At 48.0% G+C, this 19,393-nt stretch overlaps 1 protein-coding gene across 17 annotated transcripts in view; it reads left to right on the top strand.

Moving 5' to 3' along the window:
* Nucleotides 1-19,393, top strand: part of LOC121876871 (liprin-alpha-4-like) — a 126,069-nt gene that overhangs the window by 45,946 nt on the left and 60,730 nt on the right. For 16 of the 17 annotated variants that reach the window (XM_042382389.1, XM_042382374.1, XM_042382378.1 and 13 more), the window contains exons 2-5: nt 13,763-13,864; nt 16,977-17,141; nt 18,754-18,828; nt 19,148-19,276. In XM_042382389.1, the coding sequence (XP_042238323.1) occupies nt 13,763-13,864; nt 16,977-17,141; nt 18,754-18,828; nt 19,148-19,276 (471 nt within the window). Of the gene's footprint in view, nt 1-7,164; nt 7,797-13,762; nt 13,865-16,976; nt 17,142-18,753; nt 18,829-19,147; nt 19,277-19,393 lie in introns of those variants that run through there. The other variant, XM_042382382.1, reaches the window with a different exon arrangement.

Below are 19,393 nucleotides of genomic sequence, written 5' to 3' on the forward strand. Positions count from 1 at the left end.
CTTAGTACAATGCCAACCACGCTTGAGTACAGTGACTTAACCCTTTTTATATGATGGGCGTACAGGAACAACCGTGCACAGGTGTAGAGGACAGGTGTGTGTGTGGGGGGGAAGACAATTGTGTGAGAACAGGTGTGTGTGTGTGTGTGTGTGTGTGTGTGTGTGTGTGTGTGTGTGTGTGTGTGTGTGTGTGTGTGTGTGTGTGTGTGTGTGTGTGTGTGTGTGTGTGTGTTGTTGTGTCAGGTGGGTGGTGGGGGACTGAGGTATATCGAGCAGAGAGAGAGAGGCAGCGTCGGTGGAGTGGTCTTATCAATGTTTTACGCTAGGATGTGACCCTTGATCTCTACTCCGCTGCCCACCCTTACCCACCCTTCCCTCCTCCCCAGATCTCTCTCTGCCTGACCATTACCCACCCTACCCACCTTCCTTGTCCTCCCCCCATTAATCTATACTCTTCTATACCCACATCTGCCCACCCGTGATCGACACCATATGTTACTACCTACCCCTCCATGCCCTCCCAGAGAGAGAAGACAGAATATAACACCTCCCGCAAGACTCTCTCTCTCTCTCTCTCTCTCTCTCACACACACACACACGATCATTCCTAAACGGCACAAATGTACACATGGATTTTCAGAAAACGTACACGTATTGGCATGGGGGGATATGCACAGATATGCTCATGTACGTACACGGTGTATGACGTGTGTGTGAGTGTGGTGCGCAGATGTATGGCAGGTGTATTACAATTTTTGACAGGTGTGTGAGGGAGGTGGACGGCATGCCAGGTGTGTGACAGGTGTATGGGGGGTGGTGGAAGGCACTGACCGGTGTGTGAGGGAGGTGGACGGCATATGACGTGTATGACAGATGTGACAGGTGTATGACAGGTATGTGACAGGTGTATGACAGTTGTGTGTGAGGATGTGGACGGCATATGACGTGTATGACAGGTGTGTGACAGGTGTATGAGGGGAAGTGGAAGGTGCTAGGAACTTTAATTTGGGGTCGATATCCTGTGTACGGTTTGTGGTCCATGGCGCTCTGTTGCCTGACACACACACACACACACACACACACACACACACACACACACACACACACACAAGATATGTTACCCGTGTGGCCTAGTTTCGTTGTATTGAATAAGAATATTTTTTATATCTTCCCTCCCTACCCACTCCTCCCCTCCCTCCTCCCCACCCCTCCCCTCCTCCTCCCCACCCCTCCCCTTCCTCCTCCCCACCCCTCCCTTCCTCCCCCACTCCTCCCCTCCTCCTCCCCCTCCCTCCCCTCCCTCCTCCCCCACCTCCTCCCTCCTCCTCCTCCCTCCCTCCTCCCCCTCCCCTCCCTCCTCCCCTCCCCACTCCCTCTCTCCTCCCACCCACCCCACACATTTACTCACCCCCTCACTTTCCTCCAACCTCCCACCTCTTCCCTCCCCTCTCCCATCACCCCTCCCACCTCTCTCCTCTCCTCTCTCCCCCTCTACCCTCTCCGACAAAAACACGTTTGGACATCCACATTTGTGTTTTATTTATATTACGCAGTTGCAAAAATACGTGTGTGTGTGTGTGTGTGAAAAAAATGGAGGTGTGGTTCTGTGTCCCCCCTCCCCCTCCCCCACCTCCCCCACCCCTGAATTGGTTTTTAAAAGTTGCGTGTTTTGCAGAGCAAGATTTATGTTTTGTGTTCACTCCTTAATGACCCCGAGAGAGAGAGAGGCGTATGAATAATTAATAAGCTGATCTCTATAGTGTTAATGTCTCCGCCATATTTGTTGATTTGTTGTGCTCTTCTCTCACCTGAAAAAGGGTTAGGTTAGGGTTTGGTTTGGTTTGGTTTAGTTTGGTTTAGTTTGATCAGATTAGATTATATTAGCTTATGTTATATTAGATTAGATTAAGTTAAAATAGGTTAGGTTAGGTTAAGTTAGGATTTAGGTTAGGTTAGGTTATCAACAGAGTCTCAAATCTCAGGTGAAGTAAGCTGAGGTGCCAGACCATCAAGGGTGTGTGTGTTGTGGCGGTCACGGTGTAAACAAAGATTATTCAACACAGTTATTGTCTATGGTGGTAATGTTTACACCTGAAGTACCTAGAACTCTCACCTGTTGTTTTATTAACGTTGAAGCTTGATGGGCCGGGATTATTTACCCTCGGGGGGGATAAAGTGTAAAATGTGACCGAGCCCGACCCGGCCTTGAGCCGACCCGGGCTGAGCTGACCTGAGCTGACCCGGCCAGGCGTGAGCAGCAGCGGCTGACCCGGGCCAGACGGACCGGCCCCCACTGGCTCAAAAAAAATCCTCGTGATAATCCTAGGGGACTTGTTAAGGTGTGTAGGGGTGATTGTTAACAGGGGGGTGTGGGTGATTATTTAGGGAGGGAGGGAGAGGGGGAGATGTGGGCCAGAAGGGATTATCTCCTGTTTCCTCCTCCTCTTGTCCCTCTCCCTCTTTGTGTGTTTATGTCTTTTATATGAACAAAGAAGAGAAAAGAACAGGGGGGGGCACTAGGGTGATCTCTCTCTCACACACACAGGAATACAGGCTAGTACCTCCTATTGTATAGTCTCAGCGCCATCTTCTTATAGCAGCTGTTAGGTGAATTGGGTGGTTGGACACGTTCCCACATCTCCTGTTAGGTGAAAATTAACGTTGGGGGCCTTTGAGAATACCTTGGTGTGTGTGTGTGTGTGTGTGTGTGTGTGTGTGTGTGTGTGTGTGTGTGTGTGTGTGTGTGTGTGTGTGTGTGTGTGTGTGTGTGTGTGTGTGTGTGTGTGTGTGTGTGTGTGTGTGTGTGTGTGTGTGTGTGTGATCACCTGAGGAAGGGGTGCCCCGATCTCTCTTGGTGCTTAGGGCGTGGTGGTGGTGGTGGTTGTTGTTGCAGTTGTCCCGGCTATGTCATTTTGTTTTATGTAATACTAGACCTTATGCGGGTGAAAACAAAACGTGCACACACACACACACACACACACACACACCTAGATCTTCAAGTAATGTCGTAAGTCACGTTTTATATATAGGACTAATGACACACTACATAAAGCCACAGTAAGAATATATATGACTCTGTATGACGCCACCAGCAGCTCGTGTGTGTGTGTGTGTGCGCGCGCGCGTTGGACGGGCCATATTACCCGCATGGACGACAGTAGACTGCCAAAGTAGCTACTTTACAGTCACCTTACGAACGGTGGACGTAACGCCGGCGGACAACTGAAGAGGTATAAGGATAGTCTTAGGACAAACCTGAAAAAGTGCCAAATCGACCCCCTCACCTGGGAGACGATCACCTCACACCGTAACGCTTGGAGGAGCACCACACGAGAAGGTGTCAATACTTTAGAGTTAGCCCGACTGCAGTACCGAGGCAGACAAGCACCAGCTCCGGAAAGACGTTGTCGCCGCCCCTCCCGCACTAGATGTAGCCCTACACGCGTGCAACATCTGTGAACGGCCCTGCCGGTCCCGTATCGGCCTCTCGAGTCACCTCAGAACTCACCAACGAAGGTGACATCCTTAATAACTCATATCATTGTATCATAGGTGGATGATCGTCATACTCGATTCCGAGTGACAGCAGAGTAGTAGTAGTAGGTGTGTGTGTGTGTGTGTGTGTGTGTGTGTGTGTGTGTGTGTGTGTGTGTGCGTGCGTGCGTGTGTGCGTGTGTGCGTGCGTGTGCGCGCGCGTGCTGGAATATGTTTTAGTGTGATAATGGTTGGTGACTCGAATTCTTTCCAAATCTGAGACGGAAGCCAAGAGTCACGTGTGTAATCTGTGTTTTAGGTTGGATAGGGACGTACCATACTTACTGACCCCACACACCTGTACCAAACACCTGTAACACATTTGCCAAACCTGTCTCCACACTTACAAAACTTAACATGTCACACACCTTCAGTTCAACTGCCACACCTGCTACACTCCTGCCAAAATAGTTCCAAATACCTGTTACACACCTGTCACACCTGATAAATCTTTCGAACACCTATGCACACTAAATACCAGCTATGCACCTACTATGCACCCACACATCTGTCAATACTCGGTAACACACCTGTTATACATCTTATACACACCTGCTGGACTGTGAGTAGAGCGAAAGATTAACACTCCCGCCCGTAGAGTTTGTTTACACAGCATTGAGAGAGAGAGGAGAGAGAGGAGGAGAGAGAGTCTTCAGATATAAATTAACCTTTTTTTTAACACCTTCACCACCTGTGTTAATTTCATTGGGTTATATAAGGTGTTTTATGTGACAATTTAACCCGTAGAGTTTTACGCTCTCTTAACATTTGCTGTGTCTACGGTCGTGGGTCAAATTCCCGGAACACTTGGCAATATCTTGGCTTCCTGCTGGCGTGTGGTGTGGGTTTTTATAGCTGGGGAATGATGCTGTTTTTTTGTAATTTTTATGCACACACACACACACACACGCACACACACACACACACACACACACACACACACAGAGGAGGCGATAGAGTTTTTTTATAACCCTTGATAATGATTTTGTTGCATTGTCGCGAACGAAAGCCCCTGTACACGCCCGAGTCTGTGAACTGCTCGTCTACCCGCAGTGTCTCATGAGGGTTCGGTACATACAGTTTCAGATGGTCGTATAAAGGAACTTCTGATCGTGAGTGTACATGCGGGATGGAGTTAGAACGCCAGGCACTGTTCATGATCGCTTGTGGTGGTGACGAGGTATTGTTTAAGTGGCACATGATCGTGGGGTATATAACGCCAGGCGCTGTCGATCGCTGGTGGCGTGTGGACAGTACTGGTGGTGGTGGTGTTAGGCAAGGTGGCGGGCCGCGTGAATGATTAAGGCAACGTTACTGCCGAGTGCCGCCGCTTGCCGCTAGACTGCTGCCACCACGCCACGCCCGTTCGCCCCCCTCCCTCTCCCCCTTCCCCGCACCTCTCCCCACGACACTACCCCCCCCCACATCCAGTTGACCCCCCCCCAAAGTCGAGGATGACCTGACCGTGTGGTGTGTGTAGTGGAGGCTGGCTGTCCCCACACCACCACCACCCACCACACCCACTTTGCTCTATATTGATTTTGTGTGGCGCTACCAAGATGCTCAGCCAGGGGGCGTGGTGCTGTGTGATTGGTGTGGTGCTTGTGTGATGTGTGTAGTGTATGGTGTGGGTGGTATGGTGTGTGATGTGTGTAGTGTAGTGTTATATGTGTGTAGTGTATGGTGTGGGTGGTATGTGATGTATGATGCGTCTGGTATGTGATTGGTGTGATGTGTATGGTGTGTGTAGTGTGATGTGTATGGTGTGTTGATGGTGATAGCTTCTTTCTCTTTTATGGTGTAGAAATATTGTGTTGCCAGTCACGTGCATCTGACATTCACATATAGGGAGAGACAAGTCAACCCAGGGTGCCAATCACGTGGTCTTGACAGTCATATATAGGGAGAGACAGTCAACCCAGGGTGCCAGTCACGTGGTCTTGACAGTCATATATAGGGAGAGAGAGTCAACCCAGGGTGCCGGTCACGTGGTCTTGACAGTCATATATAGGGAGAGACAGTCAACCCAGGGTGCCAGTCACGTGGTCTTGACAGTCGCCTACCACACACACGCGACTGGTACTGACTCACACTGCAAGCTGGTGGTAATATGATTAGGTTAGGTTATGGTTAGGTTAGGTCAGGTTATGGTTAAGTTAGTTTAGGTAAGCTTAGGTTAGGTTATTGTTTGGTTAATTTAGGTTATGGTTAAGTTATGTTAGGTTAGGTTAGGTTAAGTTATATGGGAGTCTGTGGTATACAGTACATATAAATATTTCTCATGAATATCTTTTAGGAGTGCCAACACAATGTCAGGTCAACTTTACACTGCCCGGGCACAACACCGTCTGACTTAGTAATACCAGGGCTTCAGTGCCAGTATCAGCTAGGTCACGGTAGGGTCAAGGTTCGAGGTCACAGCCCAAGGTCTAGCTTAACATTAACATGACCCGACTTAACTGAACCCCTTGAGTATACGACAATCTAATCTAAGCCAACTCAGCCTTACCCATTTCATCGCTAACTTAACCTAACACAACCCAATTTAACCTTAACCCAATCCTGTTTAACCTAACCTAATCTAAACCCAAAACTAATGCAGCCTAACCTAACTTCATTCGACCTAAAGGAATGTTATCGTACCTAAGGGGTTAAATCACCAAATCACGTATATGACAGCTGCTGATGTCTGTTTATCAAGGCATCTCCACCCCCTCCCCACTCCCTCCCCCACCCCCTCCCCCAGAGGTGTATTTTACAGACGGTGGTGTGTATAGATAATCCGCAGGTTCGGCTCTCTACCCCCTGTTTATTTTAGTGGGTGGGTGACGTCATTGCGGGGTTACGCCTTGGCCGGAGGGGTGACCATTGCGGGGTTACGCCTTGGCCGGAGTGGATGACGTCATTGCGGGGGTTACGCCTTGGCCGGAGGGTGACGTCATTGCGGGGTTACGCCTTGGCTGGAGTGGGTGACGTCATTGCTGGGTTACGCCTTGGCTGGAGTGGGTGACGTCATTGCGGGGGTTACGCCTTGGCCGGAGTGTCACGTAAAAAAAAAGTTAGTAGTTTCCTTAATCCTCTCTGGGGCATAATATTTGGGGGGTGAGTTTGTGTATTTTTGTGATGTGGTAAAGTTAGTTGTTTCGTTTAGTTTTTCCTTTATTGTTGTGTCCTTGAAGGAGATAGTGTGTGTGTGTGTGTGTGTGTGTGTGTGTGTGTGTGTGTGTGTGGTTGTGTGTGTGTGTGTGTGTGTGTGTGTGTGTGTGTGTGTGTGTGTGTGTGTTTGTGTGTGTGGTGTGTGTGTGTGTGGTGTGTGGTGTGTGTGTGTGTGTGTGTGTGTGTGTTTGTGTGTGGGTTGTGTGTGTGTGTGTGTGTGTGTGTGTGTGGGGGGCGCTTGTAATGTGTTGGTAAAGTGATTTAGTTTCTTAATTTTTTACAGCTGGTGAGTTGATTAAGTACAGGTGTAGTAATCAGTAAATACGATGTTATAGAAAAGTACATATATGCGGACATAGTACATTGAGGTAGAGTACATAGCGAGTACAATTTGTGGAGAAGTACTGTACATGTGGCTGCGTGGTGAGGACTGTGGCAGGTCAGGTCGACCCAGCAGCTCAGAGGGAGGTGGTGGTGGGTGACGGTGACACGCCTTTTGAGTGGCACTGTTGGCACTGGGTCCTGGTGCCTGTGACGACTAGACGCCTCATGATCAGGGGAAACTGTAGCTTGATCACCAGCACCATCGGCACCACTATCACCACTATCACCAGCAGTGGCAAGAGTACGGCGATCACTACAACCACAATCAGTAACGACAGTGTAGACGGGGGTAGTGTGATTGCTACCACCATCACCAGTTAGCACCATAGAGTGATCACCACTACCACCATGGCGACCTCGAACAGTGAGAGCCACACTACTATCACCACCACCACAATGCCCACTGCCAGGGATGGCCCCCGCCTCAACTGATAACGTCATCCTCTACAACAACACCAACAACATCCTCTTCAACAACAACAACATGACCTCCACCACCAACAACATGACCTCCACCACCAACAACATGACCCACCACCAACAACAACAACATGAACGAGAACAACAACAGGATGGTGGGCAGGAGTCCGCCAGCCAGCCCCGGGGGTGGTAAGGACCTCCACTACTACAACATGATAAATAACAATAACAACTACAATGTGGAGACTTTGAGGAGACTTGGCTGGCCTAGAGTACCTGCCAACCTGCCAGCCCTTCTACAGGTAGGTCCTCCTTCCCCACGTCATTAACCTGCCAGCCCTTCTACAGGTAGGTCCTCCTTCCCCCACGTCATTAACCTGCCAGCCCTTCTACAGGTAGGTCCTCCTTCCCCACGTCATTAACCTGCCAGCCCTTCTACGGGTAAGGTCTTCCCCCCCATACATCTACAGGTAGGTCCTCCCCTCTCATATACTTCATCTGAATCTGCCAGCCCTTCTATAGGTAACCTCCCCCCCACACCTGTTGTCGGCTAGTCACACTCATTAACCTGTCAGTCGCACAGGTAGGTCCTCCCCACACCTGTCTTCAACCGTCACCACTCCCACCTAACCTAACCTGAGCTATTCCGCGTATTATCATTAGTCCTTTTAAATCGTGTCACAGATGTATTTTCCTCACCATTGTATACCCTAGGTGTGGACGATGTATTTATTTTTTAATACTGTATTAATTGTATTTTGGAGGGGATTGTATTAATATTATATGTATTTAGTTTATTGATATAGCGTCTTTTAGATTGTTTATACAGTGAAACCTCCATTTAACGGACTGTATGGAAAGATAAATCCGGTATATGGAGGTAACACTTATGTTTGTTTTAGCTAGTGTATTGAATTCCTATACATCTGTCTCAGGTATTGTATTTTGAATTGTATTAAATGTATCTCACCCATAACGTTGTGACGGCTGTTATGTAATCATCTTAATGTATACCTGTGTTGAATTACATATGAACCTGGTCACACGGAGTTGAAATTGAACACCTTGTCTAATTGAACACACCTTGTCTAATTGAACACACCTTGTCTAATTAAACACACCTTGTCTAATTGAACACACCTTGTCTAATTGAACACATCTTGTCTAATTAAACACACACCTTGTCTAATTGAACACACCTTGTCTAATTGAACACACCTGGTCTAATTAAACACCTTGTCTCTTCTCTTTACAGGTAAATGGCTCGTGAAACTGCCGGGGTCGGTCACCTGCAAGTATTATTTTCACCGTTTGTTTGTGTCTGAAGGAGTGAAGGGGGGAGGTGGGTGGTGTGGGTAGACGCTAACGTGTACAGGGACGGTCATAATACCCTGGACACTCTTGTTGGTGTATCTGGCATTGTTTATTTCAGGGTTCTTGGAGGTGATTGTGGGCTTTGATTGTAAGTGATTTTTGCAAGTTGGTGATTTTTGGTGTGATTTGTGATGAAGACCACACACACACACACACACACACACACACACAAACACACACACACACACACACACACACACACACACCACAAACAAAAACATCCACAAAACTTCAACTCATCCATAATTTACACGAGCCGGAATTAAAAACCAAAAAAAAACAAAAACAAAACCCCCGCTTCACCAATACAAAACAAAGAACAAAAACACTAACCCAACAGCCTGAATGGTAACGAAACAATTATAATCTTTATGTCGGCTATACACAAAGGCTTTACCCATCAGCACAACAACAACATATATATATAGTTTTTACATCCAATTTGCACTGAGTAACGGGTTATCGTGTGTATGTGTGTGTGTGTGTGTGTGTGTGTGTGTGTGTGTGTGTGTGTGTGTGTGTGGATATGTATGTTTGTATAATTATGTATATGTATGTATGTATTGTAGATATGTGTGTATGTATGTATGTATATGTCCGCGGTGGGATAATTGGTGTATTTTATTCTTATATTTTTCTACCTGTCCTGGGAAGCAACATGAGCCATGGAGCCCGTGTTGTCTCCATGGTATCCCCACTCTTCTCTCCCTCCCTCCCCCTCATCCTCGAGGTCCTCCACACACACACCTGGAATCTTGTGGTCGTCTTTACCCAGACCTTCATCTTACACACACACACACACACACACACACACACACACAGACTATTGGCCAAACACTTGCATCATCATCATTGTCATCATCATCATCGTCATCATCATCATTAGACACTGTTGTATTTATCATTATAATTCTCAACCATTCTGTTCTTTTCTTATTCTCAACGTCATTTTGTTTTGTCATTTATATACCTGGTTTTAGGCTCTGGTGTGTGTGTGTGTGTGTGTGTGTGTGTGTGTGTGTGTGTGTGTGTGTGTGTGTGTGCCACTGTTCATATTCCTTCATTCTTTCATTACTGCTTTTTCTTCTTTCATCAACTATAAGCTCCACCCACTTTTGGCGTCCTTAGCAACCACCCTTACATTTGATTGGCTTTTGGTCGCTAAATAAGTGACGTCACCTCTCACCTAGCAACCACCAACCAATCGCCTCCCCCCATGGTTGCTATGGAAGTCAAAACAGGGTAAACATAAACAACAAAATCAGGGTAAACAAAGAACAATAACAGGGTAAACAAACAACGATAACAAGGTAAATATTAACAACTAAAACATCACTAGAAGGAACAACAACAACTACAATATTCACCCTAAGGTCAGCAAGAGTTAGTCATAAGATGCATTAATGAGGACTGTGTAGGCACGTGTGGGCTGGGGGGGAGGGAGGGAGCGTGTCCAGACTTAGCCGAAAAGTTAGGTTAGTTTAGTTAGTTAGTTTGCTTGTTTGTTTGTTTGCTTGCTTGTTTGTTTGTTTGTTTGTTTGTTAGGAGCGACACCACACCACTCCTAAACACCACACTACCACACCATCACCACACCACACCACTCACACCATCACACACCACACATTCTTAAACTCCACACTACACACATCACCACACCACACTACTTCCCCAAACACCACTACCATCAACACACCACACTACTCCCTAAACCCACACTACCACACCATCACCACACCACTACTCCCTAAACACCACACTACTCCCTAAACACCACACTACCACACCATCACACCACTTAAACACCACACTACCACATCATCACCACACCATCACCACACCACACTACTCCTAAACACCACACCATCACCACACCACACACCACACCATCACCACACCACACTACTCCCCTAAACACCACACTACCACACCATCACCACACCACATTACCACACCATCACCACACCACACTACTCCCTAAACACCACACTACCACACCATCACCACACCACACCACACACCCATCACCACACCACACCACTCCTAAACACCACACTACCACACCATCACCACACCACAATAAACTAGCTGCTCTCCGTGGAAAACTTCAAATTTCAATCGAGGAGAAGGAGAGAGGTGCTAGAGACTGTTTGAGGAAGGCTTCGGTGAGCCATCAGAGACACACTAGGGCAGGGCAGGGCTGGGCAGGGCTGGCTGGGCAGGCAGGGCAGGGCTGGGCTGGGCAGGGCTGGGCAGGGCTGGGCTGGGCTGGGCAGGGCAGGGCTGGGCTGGGCAGGCTGGGCAGGGGCAGGGCAGGCAGGGCTGGGGCAGGGGCAGGGCAGGCAGTGCAGGGCAGGGCAGGCAGGGCAGACAGGGGCAGGGCAGGGCAGGCAGGGGCAGAGCAGGGCAGGCAGGGCTGGGCTGGGCTGGGCTGGGCAGGGCAGGGCTGGGCTGGGCAGGGCTGGGCTGGGCTGGGCTGGGCTGGGCTACAGGGCAGGGCAGGGCTGGGCTGGGCTGGGCAGGGCAGGGCAGGGCAGGGCAGGGCAGGGTAAGTGTATCAGTATCTCAGGGTTACGGTCCACTCACACTTCACCAAAAACCATTTTCATGTTTTGTCTTTCCTTTGGATCTTTTTCTTATTGCCGCTTTTGTTTTTGTTTGACGGATGTACGGGGGGCGGGAAGTGAGTGTGTGTGTGTGTGTGTGTGTGTGTGTGTGTGTGTGTGTGTGTGTGTGTGTGTGTGTGTGTGTCTATAGAGAGAGTATTACTTTTGGTGTGGTATAAAGGTTATCATTCTCGACTCGACATTAAAGAGTTCCTGGGTTCCATATCACACGTGGATTCAGGTGGCGTTGACGCGATTAAGGTGACTCGTTAATTAGACAGTTTAGGTGTTTGGTGTTGAAGTCTTCCAGGGTGTTAATGAGGGTCCCGCGTGAGGGTGTAACTCAATATAAGACCTGCTATGAGTTCCCTAATGAGTGTCTCCTCCGTGTTGTGCTGAGTTATGACCCCTCCTGCCTCCTGTGTACTCGGGTGCGTGGAGAGAAAAGAGGGGGGGCAGGAGGAAAGAGAAAGGGGGAGGAGAGAAAAGGGGGGGGGAGAAAAGAGATATGGAGGAGAGAAGAGAGAGAGAGAGAGAGAGAGAGAGAGAGAGAGAGAGAGAGAGAGAGAGAGAGAGTTACTTTTTTGAGAAATTCGAGGCTTGAAAGTGAACGTAAGTCTTGTCATGGTAGGAAATACTAGATTGTGAACAGCCAGCCACCGTGAACGCAGCAGTGAACACCCCAGATCGATCCTCCTCCTCCCGCTGTGAAAATTTTTACAGTACGGTTCACTCCCCCCCCCCCTGTCAAATATTGCAGGTGTGTGTTTTTGTTCTTGTCTCGTGTATTTGTTTGACGTTGTTGTTGTTGTTCTGTAAATATGACCTGACCTCACCACTACGGGTCAGCCAGGTTGGTCAGTCTCGTGTTTGGTTCCTAGTATAAAGGTCGACCAGTGTGGGATCTAGTTTGTATTTTTCCTTTTATCTTTTCTTGTTTTCTCAGTTCTCCTTTGGTCCTTATTGGTGACTCAGGGACTACTATACTGTACCTCCCTCACATTGTCTGCTATTTCTTCTTCCTCTCTTCGTCAGACACACACACACACACACACACACACACACCAGAGGGTCTTAAAATCTTGGAGAGTCTTTAAGGTTCAATTTCTGTTTTTGTTTTCTCACTTAACTGGACACAAGGAAACCAGTCTAGTTAGGGTTACAGTCTCTGGGTAATATCGGTGCCATCTTGGGCGTCCATCTTGGTGTTGTGGGTTGCTTCACGTCACTAGTAAATGGGGAGGAGGAGTGACCTTTACAACACCTATTTCAGCACCCTCCCTCCACTACCCTCCACCCACACAGACGAGGAGGAGGGGAGGGTTGGGTTGGGGAGGGGTGGGGGTGGGGGGGTGATTGAGTCCAAGATCTTGACAGTGACGAGTCCTGTGACAGCACCCGGGGGAGGAGGGTTAAGTGTGCGCCAGAGGTTTTTAACATGACAGGCACGTGACGGACTGATGTTATATACTGTATATTCCCACCGTCAACATTAGCTCCACTCACCTCACATCATCCCGTGCTTGGCCGAGGGGAGGGGGGGGGTAGTAGGTGGTGTCAGGTGTGGTGATGGTAGGGGATATCAGGTGTGGAGGCGAGGATTACACACCTGCCTCCTGGGGTGTGGTTGAGGCACCGTCGTGTGATCTTCACTTCACAAATGGCTCTCATCTACATAGGTGATGACCCGTACTGGCTCATGCATACTGCTGCCGCCCCTCTCCTCCTCCTCCTTCTTCCCCTTCTTCTGTTACTCCTGCTGTATTGGGAAGCTTCCTTGTGACTGGGGAGGTTAGGTTAGGTTAGGGTGGGTCTGGTCAGGAGAGATTAGGTTAGTTCACGTTAGGTCTTGTCAGTTTACACAAGGTCGGGTTAGATTAAGTAAGGTTTAAGTTAGGTCAGGTTAAGCCGGTGGTGGTGGTGTTAGTAGTGGTGGTGTTAGTAGTGGTGGAGGAAATGGTGATGGTATAGTGCAGTGGTGGTGGTGGTGGTCAGTATAACAGGAGGCATCACGTCTAATTGTCAGATACATTTCTTCACCGCCCGGAGGAAGAATGTTGCCCTGGGACCACCACCACCCTGGTCGGGATCTGCCTGTCGGAGCGCAGACGAAGTATTGCCCTCGTAAAACGTAGGAAAAGAGGCAAGGGTGGTGTGTGTGTGTGTGTGTGTGTGTGTGTGTGTGTGTGTGTGTGTGTGTGTGTGTGTGTGTGTGTGTGTGTGATTCGCTTGTTTATTGTATTCGTGTTTCATTAATTTACTAACTTACATACTTGTTGTTGTTACAGGAGTTCGCTACCCTAACTAAGGAGCTGAATGGCGCGCGGGAGCAGCTGCTGGAGCGAGATGAGGAGATCACCGAGCTCAAGGCCGAGAGGAACAACACTAGGGTGAGTTATTGCTGCCTCCTCCCTTTTATTACCTTCATGACGTCATTCACCTATGTGACGTCATGCCTGTGTTCCTGACGTATATTACCTTCATGACGTCATGCACATATCTGACGTCATGCCTGTATTCATGACGTCCCCTCTGTTCCTGGCGTCAAATTTCTTGTATTTATGACGTCACAACTGTTGTGTTCATTACGTCATATCCAACATTAAGGCAGATTGTTAATTGCATCACACCAGTAGTTAGTTATGTGACACCTGCAGCACCCAGAATTAGTTGTGTAACCTGTGTTTATTGGCGTGACGCAGTGGACGATAATTTTGTGTTAGTATTGTAACGACTCAAGTAATGGCGGTTTAATTGAGCTAAAACTCGACCGTGATTTGTGTTAGGGAGGAAGAATGACCACACGAGTCTTCAACAACCGGTCCTCAGGAGACTCGAGTATAATATTCATTTATCTATTGAAAATGACTTGAAAAATATTGGTTATTCTTATTTTAAAATTGGATCACGTGAAGAATAGGTAACGCAACTTATTTCACCGTACTAACCAGTCAAACGCTAACCTAACCTAACCTAACCTAACCTAACCTAACCTAACCTAACCTAACCTAACCTAACCTAACCAAACCAAACCTAACCAGTCAAACGCTAACCTAACCTAACCTACTGTACGTTCAAATAATTTTAGACGAAGAAATTGATGAAAATAATAATAATAATAATAATAACTTGTTCAAAAGAAAGACATCGCCAGGTACACGAGTCGACAGGTAGTGAAGGTGGGTCTTGGGGGGAACCTATCATGTTTTCAGGGTAGGTGGGGCAGAAGGTGGAGTGTAGGTGGGGAAGTGGTGGAGTGTGGGTGGGGAGGTGGTGTGGAGTGTGGGTGGGGCAGAAGGTGGGTGTAGGTGGGGCAGAAGGGTGGGTGTGTGGGTGGGGCAGAAGGTGGGTGTGGGTGGGGCAGAGGGTGGGTGTGGGTGGGGGGAAGGTGGGTGTGGGTGGGGAGGTGGTGGGTGTGGGTGGGGGTGGTGGGTGTGGGTGGGGAGAGGGTGGGTGGGGTGGGGAGAGTGGGTGTGGTGGGGAGGTGGTGGGTGTGGGTGGGGAGAAGGTGGGTGTGGGTGGGGGAGAAGGTGGGTGTGGGTGGGGCAGAAGGTGGGTGTGGGTGGGGCAGAAGGTGGGTGTGGGTGGGGGAGAGGTGGGTGTGGGTGGGGGAGAGAGGGTGGTGTGGGTGGGGCAGAAGGTGGGTATGGGTGGGGTGGGGTGGTGTGGGTGGAGAAGGTGGGTGTGGGTGGGGGAGAAGGTGGGTGTGGGTGGGGGGGAGAGGTGGTGTGGGTGGGGCAGAAGGTGGGTGTGGGTGGGGAGAAGGTGTGGGTGTGGGTGGGTGGTGTGGGTGGGGCAGAAGGTGGGTATGGGTGGGGGGAGAGGTGGGTTGGGTGGGGGAGAGGTGGTGTGGGTGGGAGAGGTGGGTGTGGGTGGGGGGAGAAGGTGGGTGTGGGTGGGGGAAGGTGGGTGTGGGTGGGGGAGGGGTGGTGTGGGGTGGGGAGAAGGTGGGTGTGGGTGTGGGGTGGGTGTGGGTGGGGGAAGGTGGGTGTGGGTGGGGGAGAGGTGGGTGTGGGTGGGGGAGAAGGTGGGTGTGGGTGGGGAGAGGTGGTGCAGAAAGGAGAGGAAAGGGAGGAAGTGATGGGGGATATAACACGGTGAGGAAAGGGAGAGAAAGGGGGTGTCTTACACCCTCCCTCCCCCATCCCCTCCTCCCCACTTCTCCACACTATTGTCTCAAGATCCTCCCTCTCCCCTCCTGTCCCCCAAGACCTCCTCCCTCCCACCATGTTATCACCCCCTCCCTCCCTCCCTCCCCCTCCTATCACCTTTCAGGACGTTTCCCTCCCCCCCCTCCTGTCACTCTCCTCCAATATCCCCTCACTATTTTTGTTCCCACCGTTACCATGGTTTCAGACGTCCCATAGTTGAGGTATTATAGTGTATCAGTATTATTGTTTTGGTCCCGGAACAGATCACAATCGAGTCTTTGTTTACATATTGTCTTGAGAGCTCTGTGACGTACTTCTGTCATGGGCTCCTGGTGTCAGTCTCTCATGGGCTCACTAGTGTCAGTCTCTCGTGGGCTCACTAGTGTCATGTAGTGTCCCAGTCTCTCATGGGCTCGCTAGTGTCAGTGTCAGTCTCTCGTTGGGCTCGCTAGTGTCAGTCTCTCATGGGCTCACTAGTGTCAGTCTCTCATGGGCTCGCTAGTGTCAGTCTCTCATGGGCTCACTAGTGTCAGTCTCTCATGGGCTCGCTAGTGTCAGTCTCTCATGGGCTCGCTAGTGTCAGTCTCTCATGGGCTCACTAGTGTCAGTCTCTCATGGGCTCGCTAGTGTCAGTCTCTCATGGGCTCGCTAGTGTCAGTCTCTCATGGGCTCGCTAGTGTCAGTCTCTCATGGGCTCGCTGGCATAAATTTGTGCGCTTGGTCAAAATGTTTTTTCCATATTATGTCATAAATCTATATAATTTTTTAATAGTGATATACAGCAGAACCAATGCTTAGAGTTGTTGTTAATATATCTGTTGAAACACACTAGAAACAAATAAGGATTAGTGTATATAAATGATTTTGTACCTGAAACCCTGGTAACTTGGTTAAACTCCTGTTATATTGAGCTGATTGATTTACCAGTGAAAAGTTCCTATGTAAGAATTATCCTCTTATATTAGCTAATAGATGTGTCGTACACTCAACAGCGAGGCACTTTTGTGGGATTTGAGTGCCACAATCAGCTTCTTCGGTGCCAGAATCAGTCACTGTTCAGATGTCAGTGTACCAGTGACACACACAGTCAATGTGTCTTCGAGAAAGGTATACAAAACACAGGTGTATGGGCGCTGCAGGTGTTCAGTGGCAGAAGAGTAATGATCCTTGTGTGTTTCAGCTATTACTAGATCACCTGGAGTGCCACAGGTGTTAGGTGGTGTTAAACTAATGTACCTCAAGTGTTACAACTGTTACTAGAAAAACTGGCATTCTGCAGGTGTTAGGTGTTGGTGGTGCAGCAGCAGATATTAGGTGGCGATGTAGACTAACATATCCTCATGTGTTACAGCTGCTACTGGAACACCTGGAGTGCCTGGTGTCACGGCATGAGCGGTCACTCAGGATGACAGTTGTGAAGAGGCAGGCGGCGTCACAGTCAGGCGTCTCCTCAGAGGTGGAGGTGCTCAAGGCTCTCAAGTCCCTCTTCGAACACCACAAGGCCCTGGATGAGAAGGTAACGCCCACTACACTACATTCCCTCCCTCCCTCCCTCCTCTCATTCCCTCTCCCCCTTCTCCCCTCTCTGTCTCTTCCCTCTCTTCCTCCTTCCCTCTCTTCCTCCTTCCCTCTCTTCCTCCTTCCCTCCTCTGATCCCCCCCTCTCTCTTCACCCCCATCTCTCCTTTCCTCTGACAGTCTGTTATATAATGTACATCCTTCACTCCCTCCCTCCCTCCCTCCCGCCCACTGATTGGCTGCACACCAATCATTATAGCCATCCTGGGTGTCTGTATGTACATCTGTCTGTCTAGTACAAAATAACTACAATTTAGATATACAGTACTGTAATTTAATAGTAGTGGGAACAGTTCAGCATACCATCAGACAGAGAGAGAAGTCTATGGGGTGTGTTTGCCAGATTTCACTTACTCTGCTATCGTCATGAAGTCAACACACTCACTATTGATGGCTGTAATTTTGTACATCATACACATGTACTGTACAGTATTCATAAGTAAGTACATGCATAGATACATATACAGCACTGTACATACATTTCCTTACATACCTCAGAAAATACAAGGAAAAACACTCAGTCACTCACTCACACTCAGTTTAAATCTGTGTGTGGGTGAAGTTAGGATACACATCGCAATCAAGTGATCTGATTGGCTGATGCCTGGGGGGGTAGGGCCTCACTTTACCCCCAATTTCACTTTAAAAAAAAATCTCATAAAATAAAATAAGCGATGCATTTTTTTTCTGTTCCTTCAAATGTTGCATCTTGTAATAATGAGTTGAACAAGCCTGTAAAGTGAGCTCTGGTCTTTATGTTCATAATGTAGTGTACAAGTTCATAAGTTTGAGGAGCTTAAAAGAAGTTACAGAAATGGGAGTTTTATCTTCACAGCAGAGAGAGAGAGAGAGTAATGGCTGGAGAGGCAAACTGTTTTATGTTGGAATGGAAATCAAATGAGAACCATACCAAAAACTATAGAGACGAGTTAAATAATTGTGTGTATGTAGACAGCTGATAAACATACAGTGTTAACATGTGTGATAAGATTTAAAAAAAAAAGTAAGATTGTTAGAGAAATGAGACGAATTTGATGTTCTGTCTGTACCTGTGTTTAAGCATGTATTTACCACTAATATATGTGCATGTGTGGTAGTTTTGAATATTGACAGCTAGTTTGTACAGTAGCTAAAACAATTATCTGTGTATACTTTGTGGGAAACAATATGAGGCCACGGGCGATAAATATTTGTATATGAGGGGTTTCACTAGTCACACGTAAAATTTGGAGCATATCGACCCCCACCTGCACAGATAGTTGTTTTAGCTACTGTACATTATTAATATTATTATTATTGTTATTATTATTATTATTATTATTATTATTATTATTATTATTATTATTATTATTATTATTATTATTATTAGAGTATTATTACAGTATTATTATTATTATTATTATTCTTATTACTCATGAAAATTATCCATATTTTGTTGAATTTGAGTTAGTCTTTGACAGTCATAATTGCCTGAGGATGTAGCAGTGATGGTGGCAGTACCTGTAATATTGTGGTGCTGATGTGTGTGTGTGTGTCTCTCCATTCCTGTAGGTGCGGGAGAGACTACGCGTGTCCCTGGAGCGGGTGGCATCACTGGAGGAAGACCTTAACCACACCAGGGATGAGGTTGGTATCTCTGTCTGTCTCTCCTCCCTTATTCAGTTTATTTTTCTTTGTCTATCTCCATCTTTCTTTGTCTCTTATCTCTCTCTCTTTCTCTGACTCCATCTCTCACATTCTCTATCCCTATTTTTCTGTCTGTGTTCCTCTTTATCCATCTACATATCTTCCTTTCTTCTTCTTTTCTCTGTCTCTATCCCTCATTCTTTTCTCTCTCTTTCTTTTTGTTCTCTAATAGTGTAATTAAATCATACATATGTTGAAAGGATCTTATGACCTGTTATTATAGGTAGTAATTATATTAATGCTATTTTCACCATGACAGCTAAGCCAGTACAAGTTAGGTAAAGTTCCCGGCGATGGTGCCGAGAGTAACCGGGTCAATGGTGAGACAGAATCCACGGAGGGAGGCAGCGGCGGGAGCGGCACCAGCAACGGCGACGGCTCCCCCTCGGTAAGTTGTCTTGCTTTTGACTGAGTACGTTAAACTGTTTGACGAGAAATGGCTAGATTTGTGCTGACCTTTTTATTTTTCCCCTAGACTTCCATTAATAGGTTTGATAGGTGTTGT

This window comes from Homarus americanus, unplaced genomic scaffold, assembly GCF_018991925.1.
Source record: "Homarus americanus isolate GMGI-L3 unplaced genomic scaffold, GMGI_Hamer_2.0 scaffold50281, whole genome shotgun sequence".
Lineage (NCBI taxonomy): Eukaryota > Metazoa > Arthropoda > Malacostraca > Decapoda > Nephropidae > Homarus > Homarus americanus.